We start from the raw sequence: 8,923 nt of genomic DNA, 5'->3' as shown, positions 1-8,923 counted from the left end.
CGGATTCAAGGAGAAACTTGCCTTTGCAGCCAGGCGGGGTGGAAGGGTTAATGGGACATTGTTGTGCTGTGAGTGTAGGGCAGTAAGGAGCGAGGCCGCTGGATTGAGATCGCGGAGGGTTTTTTATTATTATTCCTGTTAGTGGAACGGGTATCGTTTCTTTAATCACCGGGTGCCTCGAGGTTAAGTTCTGCTAACGAGACGTTTCTGATCGTTTACATGGGGGCTTGGCCGATAACCGTATAGATTTATACGCATTACCAGGTTATGCTATTATGTGACCCGGGTTCTTCTGTGTCTTCTCCCCTAGGCGCTGTTGTGTAGGTCACCATGGGCGATATGAAAACCCCTGACTTCGATGATCTCTTGGCTGCTTTTGACATACCTGACATGGATGCGAACGAGGCCATCCACTCCGGGCCCGAGGACGACGACGATGACGAACAAGCCAAGCCGCAAGTGGGAGATACAGCGAGTGCCGAGCACGGGCTCCCCCATGCAGACATCACGGCTGTCAGCGTCATAGTCAAGAACACTGTATGTCCGGAGCAAGTGGACCCGCTGGACGTTATTCACAGCAAGGAAATCCCAGGCCTGGGTGCTCGGCTCCTGCACAATGGATTCAGTAGCCCAGATGTCATTAGATCCTCCATACAACGGCCTGGGGAATCTGCCCCTGCGGCTTCCAGCGTAGGGGAGAGCTGGGCGCACAGAGGGAAAGGAGTGAAGCCCATAGACCTTTTTACGGACTTTGTTTCGGTGGAAAATCCCATTGATAATCACGCTTCAGACTTGATCGACAGATCCCGTGATCTTAAGCCAAAGGAGAGGCCGGTGTTTGAGTCACCTGACCCTGGACTGTGTCGTTCTCCCGTTGAACCCGCAGCAGAAGGCACCCACAATCTCATTAGGAGCAGTCCCCAAACTTTTTCTGTTGGCAAGGTCACTGCAGATAATCCTTCTCTAGGGCTGTGCCTGGGACCCCCCGCCATCAAGGAGGAGCCCAATGATCAGACAATGGGGGGCTCATGTCTTCAAATGGGGCTGGAGCCAAAGGCCTCTCCATTGGAGCCCCTAAAGTCTGTCACCGTTCACTACCCTAAGGCTGAATCTCCCATTCCGCCCTGGACAGGAGCAGGTCCAAAACTTGAGAGTGGCGCAACCGATGCCATTGAAAAGAGGAGTCCTCCGCGGTACTCAGAGGATGCCTTCCTCAAGGGTCCTGTAGACCCTGAGCCAGCTGAGGACCTCCCAGATGCCCCACCGGAACTGAAAAGCAGTCCTCCAATATCTATGGCGGCTTTGAAGGAGGAACCGTGTTGGAGCCCGAAAAGTTTGTCCAGCGAGGACGAAGACGGCATCAGCTCCCCTTCTTCAAACTCGTCAAGGCCACTCAAAGTCCGCATCAAGACTGTGAAGACGCAGTCGGGGAGCATCACGCGAACGGTCACCAGGGTCTCCTCGGATTCAGATACCGCTGCGTCAATGCAGGTAACCGAGGCATCGTCTCAGGAGCCGGCATCTGAATCCCCCCAGGAGAAAGTCACAGACACAAAGGCAGACGTCGCGCAGGCACCTTCACAGGACAAATATGACGTTTCCAGCCCAACCAGGGCGGAAGCATCTCAAGTGGTGAAAGTGCAGCTCGGTAACGGGGTGAAACTGAAGGGCTCCGTTCTGCCCATCTCCACCATTCAGAACGCCAGCAGTGTAATGCTGATGGCGGCCAGCGTGGCCCAGCAGAAAGCGGTCGTCGTGCCTTCCAAGGCCAGCAAGGTTGTGACCAAGAACATTATTCACTTGGTGCAGCAGCCGCTGGCCAACGCTTCCCCTCTGAGTAATTTCAGTGCGGGCAACCAGGTGTCGCCCTGCTCTTCCATCACCACCACAGCCAGCCCGCAGCGCAATGCCACCGTCGTGATGGTGCAGTCCCAGAAGGCATCTCCTGCGGTCGCCGGCACGGTCATCTCCAGGACGCAATCCAGTCTCGTGGAAACCTTTAACAAAATCCTGAACAGCAAGAATCTGCTGCCGACGTACAAGCCCAACCTCAGCCCCCCGGCAGAGTCCAGTCTCAGCCTCCCGGTGTTTGGCTTCCGCTGCCTGGAGTGTGGCGACTCTTTTGCTCTGGAGAAGAGCTTGGCCAGACACTATGACCGGAGGAGCATGAGGATAGAGGTGACCTGTAACCACTGCACCAAGCGCCTGGTGTTTTTCAACAAATGCAGCTTGCTTCTTCATGCGCGGAAGCACAAGGATAACGGCCTGGTAATGCAATGCTCGCATCTGGTCATGAGGCCCATCGCCCTGGAGCAGATGATCGGACAGCCTGATGTTACACCTTTGGTTTCGGTCACCGTCGTGACCCCAGGGAAAGCTGCCACCCCAAGCCCCTCGCGAGATGCAGCAAGCGGGGACGTCCTGCCGGGCGGCTCTGACCAGTCCATCTACTCCACGTTTAGGTGTTTGGAGTGCAAGGAGCAGTGTAAGAACAAGGCAGGGCTGGCCGTGCACTTCCAGCAGCCGGGGTCGGGCGCCGCATCAGGCAGCACGGTGAGTGGAGTCTTCTGCCAACGTGTTCTGTCCGTGTTCTTTCCGTGTGCGTGTGTGCTAACTGCTCTTGTACCGGCAGAGCATGCTACGGAAATCTAGATGTTGCGCCACAAAACCTTGGCGTGATTGTTGCCGTGTTTTGCAGGTTTGCTCTCTCTGCCCCATGATCATGCCCAACCGCTGCAGCTTTGAAGCTCACCAGCGAATGCACAAGCAGAGCCCGCCTCACGTGTGCCCCGAGTGCGGCGGCAACTTCCGCATCGAAAACTTCCAGACTCACCTGAAAGACACCTGTCTGCACTTCTCCCGCAGGATCGGATACAAGTATGGCCTGTGCATGTTTCTATTGGATACGCTGGCGTTTTGGGTTTGCTTTCGCTTCTTCTTCTTCTTATTATTATTCTTTTGGGGAGGTCTGAGATGACTTGCTTGGAAGTCGAGTCTGTTATACGAGCTCTCGGCACACAAGCAATATTGCTGTAGCGAAGGATAAGCGGCGGCGTGCAGCTGCAGGGTTATGCTGCGGCCTAAACATGCGACTCTCCTTCCAGGTGCCAGAGCTGCGCGGTGGTTTTTGGTGGGGTGAATTCCATCAAGTCTCACATCCAGACATCCCACTGCGAGGTCTTTCACAAGTGCCCCATCTGTCCCATGGCATTTAAATCGGCGCCCAGCGCGCATGCCCACATATATACCCAGCACCCAGGATTCAGCAGCCAGCAGGCCAAGTAAGTGTCACGCTTTGAGTGTAAGCGGAGTGACCCCGACCTGAGCGTTTCCGTGATGCGAAGACGTCTTTCCCCTGTTATTTCCCGATGTATCTTTTCATCAGGATGATTTATAAATGTGCGATGTGCGACACAGTCTTCACCCACAAGCCTCTTCTCTGCTCCCACCTGGACCACTCGCATTTCGACCAGCAGTTGGGCAATCAGAGGGTCAGCGTGTTTAAGTGCCCAGAGTGTCCGCTTTTGTTCGCCCAGAAACGGACCATGTTGGAACATCTGAAGGTAACGTTTTTGGATGTAGTGCCTGATGTGGCTCTGCACGTATTCCCTGCTGGGGTCTCGCGCTGTTTTTTGGCCTTGTGTGGAGCTCACTTTCTCTATTGCAGACCACCCATAACAGTCATGTGAAGGAGGACCCTCCTCAGACCCCGGAGCCCCTCACACCTAAACCAGAACCTATGGAGATCCCTGTGACCAAGCAGCCAGAGCCTGAGTTTGAACCGGAGCAGGAGGTTGAGGAGTCGTCGTCGTCTGACCCACCAAGCTCTCCTGAGGTGCGTAAGAAAGGAAAGCCCAAAGAGGCCCGAAAGCCCGAGGGGCCGCGGCAAAGGAGCAACTGCTGGACCTGTGGGATTTGCCACTCGTGGTTCCCTGAGAGGGATGAGTACGTTGTTCATATGAAAAAGGAGCATGGGAAGGTGAGTGAGGCAAAGGGACACAGTGTGTGTGATGGGGGTTCTGGGGTTAATACCGTATATGCTGAAGGGCACAACGAATATAACAGTGTGTAAGCATAGGCTGCGTGCGCTCCTTGGTTGATGCTTGGATGGAGCGGGGCAGTAGGGGTGTGTGTTCCCCCCGGGTTATGTCTGTGAGGAGCGGGGCAGTAGGGTGCGTGCGCTCCCCGGGTTATGTCTATGAGGAGCGGGGCAGTAGGGTGCGGGCCACCCCCCGGGTTATGTCTGTGAGGAGCGGGGCAGTAGGGTGCGGGCCCCCCCCCCCGGGTTATGTCTGTGAGGAGCGGGGCAGTAGGGTGTGGATCCACCTACCCCCCCCCCGTTATGTCTGTGAGGAGCGGGGCAGTAGGGTGCGTGGGGAGAGCGCGTTCCCTGCTGTTTTGTGTCTCTGACCGTCTCTCTCTCTTCAGTCGGTGAAGAAGTTTCCGTGCCGTCTCTGTGAACGCTCCTTTTGCTCGGCTCCCAGTCTGCGGAGGCACGTTCGTGTGAATCATGAGGGCATTAAGCGGGTTTATCCGTGCCGGTTAGTAACTCGCGGCCAGAATGTCTGCATGCTCTGCCTTAATCGGTTCCCGGTAGCTGTGAATCTATAATGCCTCTTACCCCATAGTTACGGACTAACCTGCGCTCTGGCACCATGCCTCATCTCATGCCTTTCTGTCTGAGTCTTAGGGGCAGGCGGGCCACGCTGTACCCAGGGCGGGCGGGCCACGCTGTACCCAGGGCGGGCGGGCCACGCTGTACCCAGGGCGGGCGGGCCACGCTGTACCCAGGGCGGGCGGGCCACGCTGTACCCAGGGCGGGCGGGCCACGCTGTACCCAGGGCGGGCGGGCCACGCATTCCTGGCTATGGCCTGGCCTGGCCTGGCTATCGTGCTTTCGAAAAAACTCGTAGCTGAGTTGAGGTGACATTGATGTCCTCGGTGGAAGCGCAGCCGTTCTCTGATAATCTGACCCACCCCCTCTGGTTGGCAGGTACTGTACGGAGGGGAAGCGGACTTTTAGTAGTCGCCTCATCTTGGAGAAGCACATCCAGGTCAGACATGGGATCAAGGTCACGGACCAGCCTCGGAGTCAGGAGGTTTTAGTGTCTCGGAACGGAACAAAGTCTCAGGTACGAGCTGATAATGAGTGCATTGAGTGTACACTGAGTGGGGTCTGTGCGCTGGCCGTATCCGGATGAACCGTGTTGGTGTCAGCGCTGAGCGGCCATTGTGTGAGTGAATGAATGAATGACTGAATGAAGAAGCGCAAATAACACAACTTCCAGCTGTGGTCCCATTTAAAGTGTGACGGTTGGGTCGCTCAGATTGGCGCGCTCAGATTGGCGCGCTCTGGGGCAGCTGGTTACTCACAGGGCTCTTAAGACAGACGAGGGATTTCACTTCCGTACCTGCTGTTGGGGGGCCCTCCAGTTCAAAAAGTGTTTATGCTTTTCTTGTGTCTCTTCCCAAGGCTTCATCTAAGAAACGGAAACTGTCTTCAGATGATTCCGGCAGCGATGAGCCCAAAAAGCCCAAGCCGGCTCCGCAGAAACACAAGCGATCTTTCCAGTGCCGCGCCTGCGGGTACAAGACTGGCAGCCTGGCAGACTTCCGGCAGCACATCCCGCAGCACTGCACCGACGAGAGCTCCCATCAGTGCAAAGAGTGCGGCGTCTGCTTCACCTCCCAGGGCTCTCTGAACCGCCACCGCTTCATGACCCACAAAATGAAAGGCGTCGCGGAGGAGGAGAACCCGGGACCCCCGTCCAAGGCTGACGAGTCCTCGGAGGGCAAGCTCACTTGTCGGGTGTGCAACAAGAGCTTCGACAGCCAGCTCAACCTGAACACTCATTTCCGCACGCACGGCATGGCCTTCATCAAGCAGCGGCAGACTGTCGGCACCGACAGCTGAGGGGCTCCCCGCGATACCCATCTGTGCCCCGTGTACAGGCGTGTGGAAGTTCACGGCTCCTCCGGCTGGGGGTTGGAAGGTGAAGGCCAGGTGACTCTGGCTGAGGGTCCATCACGCCAGGGTCACGTCGGCCACGTGGATTTGGACGTATCGTCTTACTGCTCCGCCGGGATACGGCCCTCCGAGATCGTTACTGCAGAGTAGAGGCGCTGCCTTTTCCACCACAGTAGCCAAAGCCCCGAGGTGCCTTACCACCGGTATCACCGCTACCACCGGTATCACCGCTACCACCGTTCTACAAACTCTCCTGCCGCCGGCTCGCCCTTTCCAGCGTTTTCTGGTTCCTGTCGCCAAGAGCCAGCCTCTCAATTTGTGGATTTCCTTAAGACGTGAGGACGCGGCGATGGCCCCCGGCTGCGTGTTACGACGCGGCGATGGCCCCGGCTGCGTGTTACGACGCGGCGATGGCCCCGGCTGCGTGTTACGTGAGGACGCGGCGATGGCCCCGGCTGCGTGTTACGTGAGGACGCGGCGATGCCCCCGGCTGCGTGTTACGTGAGGACTCGGCGATGGCCCCGGCTGCATGTTACGTGAGGACGCGGCGATGGCCCCGGCTGCGTGTTACACGAGGAGCTCCCGTTACTGGAAGTCAAACTGCCTGCCTGCCGGCCGGTGCACGGGGCCCGGCGGCCTTGGGCAGATATTGTGACTCCAGCCCGAGGTCACTCTATGAATTTCACTGGAGGGGACGGGGATTGTTGCTGTTACCACTAAACCCATCCTTTGGGCGAATCTTATAAATATATGTAAAGTACGTTTATTATAAATATATATTTTTCTGCACAAGATTTTTAGCGAGACAGACCGGGGTCGCTCGTTTTAATTATTAGTTTTTGTTCTCTTTTCTATCGCAAACAAAGCAGAAAAAGCTATGAAATTGTTGGTTACAAAAGGGGCCGCCTGTCGCGTGCCGGATTTACTAAATACAAATCCTCTCTCCTAAAACACTCTGCGGCATGAAAGGCTGACCTTGCATTCTTTCACCCTGCAGACAGGCTGGAGCCGACCCTGTAACATGTGTAGTTAAATGAGTGAGCCGGACACTGTAACATGTATAGTTAAATCAGTGAGCTGACCCCTGTATAATGTAGAGTCAGAGAGCCGGCCCCTGTATAATGTTTAGTTAAATTGGCAAGCTGAGCCCCTGTATCATGTATAGTTAAATCGGGGGCCTTTGGCGAACTCTTGCCGTTTTATCCATGCATGATACAGGACCGGCTCAGGGAAATAACCCCGTATTGGCCCTTGGTCCTGCGCGGTTTCTTAAACCTAAATCTATCCGTGATAAAGGTGCAGTTCCACTTTCTCCAGCGTGTACAGCTCATATACCTTGGCAAGTCTGTTTCCATAGCAACGGCCCATAACTATAATTCTGCCCGAAATTTGTAAATGAGACAAAGGGTAACACGAAGCATGGTTTCTGCGATAACAGGTCGGACCCCCGGGGCTGGGGGGCACGATGTATGATGCGCCGAGACGGCCAGTGTTTAATACAGTATATCAGTGTAAAGTAACACTGGGACGGCTCCTTTACGGCTGTTTGGCAAACATCACAGCCGAGGCAGGTGCATGCTGGGAAAAGGGAACCCAAGCACAAGCAGTGTTGTTTTATACAGAGGTAAGGAGTGCTGGGTATATGCAGTGCACAGCTAGTACGTGGTGACACATACAGGGCCCGGGGCTGGTGTACCCACTGCACTACTGCTCCTGGGCGGGCGGGGGCCGTTTTGCGGACAGCGTGCGCTCCTTTGTACATAGTCGCTTGGCGTTGTGTGCGGTTTGCAGTTTTTTTTGGTGTTTTTGTGATTTTATTTCTGGAGCTCCTCTCAGCCAATCGTGTAAAGAAAATAAAGTGCTCCGGCTCTTGCTTTGGCTTTCCTTGTGGAGATGCACGCTCGAGTCCCCTCTGGGTACATGCGCTACAGGGACTGCCCCCTCTGGGTGCACGCGCTACAGGGACTGCCCCCTCTGGGTACACACGCCGTACAGGGACTGCCCCCTCTGGGTACACACGCGACAGGGACTGCCCCCTCTGGGTGCACGCGCTACAGGGACTGCCCCGTCTGGGTGCACGCGCTACAGGGACTGCCCCCTCTGGGTGCACGCCGTACAGGGACTGCCCCCTCTGGGTGCACGCCGTACAGGGACTGCCCCCTCTGGGTACACGCGCTACAGGGCCTGCCCCCTCTGGGTGCACGCCGTACAGGGACTGCCCCCTCTGGGTACACGCGCTACAGGGCCTGCCCCCTCTGGGTGCACGCCGTACAGGGACTGCCCCCTCTGGGTGCACGCGCTACAGGGACTGCCCCCTCTGGGTGCACGCGCTACAGGGACTGCCCCTTCTGGGTGCACGCCGTACAGGGACTGCCCCCTCTGGGTACACGCCGTACAGGGACTGCCCCTCTGGGGGGGGGGATGAGTGCCCTCTGCTGTGGCTGCTCGGGGGTTACTGAGTGTCCTCTGCCCTGATGCGGCCATTATGTCATCACTTGCATTTTAACCCTTTGAGTGTGGGGGTGCTGATTCACGTTCCATCCGCCCCACACACACACACACACACACACACACACACACATCTCTTTATATATCTCTCTGTAGGATTCCCAGGAGCCCCGCAGTTAATCGCTCTCTCCAGGTGTGTGGTGTTGTACAGCAGGGGGTGTTGTGTTGTACAGCGCCGTGGAAGCTGTGGGTGCCACAAACGGTTACAGTGATTCCCGAGCGGTAGCGCTTTGTGGGGGGCCGTGAGACGCGTCCATGGAGTGGATCCTTTGCTGGTTCAGCCGCTGTGATATCTGCCTCCCGCAGCGCCCGGCCAACTCGGGGCCCAGGGCAGTAATTACTAATTGGTTTATGTAGCGCCATCATATTCTGCAGCGCTGTACGCTTCCCAGTCCTGAAAAGAACAGAGAGGGGGGTTCTTTTCCATTGCAGGTTTTACATTATACA

The 8,923-nt window shown here is 56.4% G+C and overlaps 1 protein-coding gene across 1 annotated transcript; it reads left to right on the top strand.

The window, feature by feature from the left end:
• Positions 1-330: 330 nt before the first annotated feature.
• Positions 331-5,914, top strand: LOC149272666 (zinc finger protein 687-like). Its single transcript, XM_089506867.1, has 8 exons — positions 331-2,553; positions 2,699-2,877; positions 3,105-3,281; positions 3,386-3,563; positions 3,668-3,979; positions 4,429-4,541; positions 4,994-5,132; positions 5,474-5,914. The coding sequence occupies exons 1-8, from the start codon at positions 331-333 to the stop codon at positions 5,912-5,914; spliced, it is 3,762 nt and encodes a 1,253-aa protein (XP_089362993.1).
• The last annotated feature ends 3,009 nt before the right edge of the window (positions 5,915-8,923 follow it).

Source organism: Sceloporus occidentalis, unplaced genomic scaffold (genome assembly GCF_023333645.1).
Source record: "Sceloporus occidentalis isolate IW3139 unplaced genomic scaffold, rSceOcc1.0.p SCAF_427, whole genome shotgun sequence".
NCBI lineage: Eukaryota > Metazoa > Chordata > Lepidosauria > Squamata > Phrynosomatidae > Sceloporus > Sceloporus occidentalis.
This window is presented reverse-complemented; position numbering and strand designations above follow the sequence as displayed.

What these genes read in the sequence shown, in the direction of transcription:
- LOC149272666 (XM_089506867.1), top strand. Translation starts at nt 331, where the DNA reads ATGGGCGATATGAAAACCCCTGACTTCGATGATCTCTTGGCTGCTTTT. An exon ending in GCGCCGCATCAGGCAGCACG is followed by an intron (nt 2,554 to 2,698) that starts GTGAGTGGAGTC and finishes CGTGTTTTGCAG; the next exon opens with GTTTGCTCTCTCTGCCCCAT. An exon ending in GGAACGGAACAAAGTCTCAG is followed by an intron (nt 5,133 to 5,473) that starts GTACGAGCTGAT and finishes TCTCTTCCCAAG; the next exon opens with GCTTCATCTAAGAAACGGAA.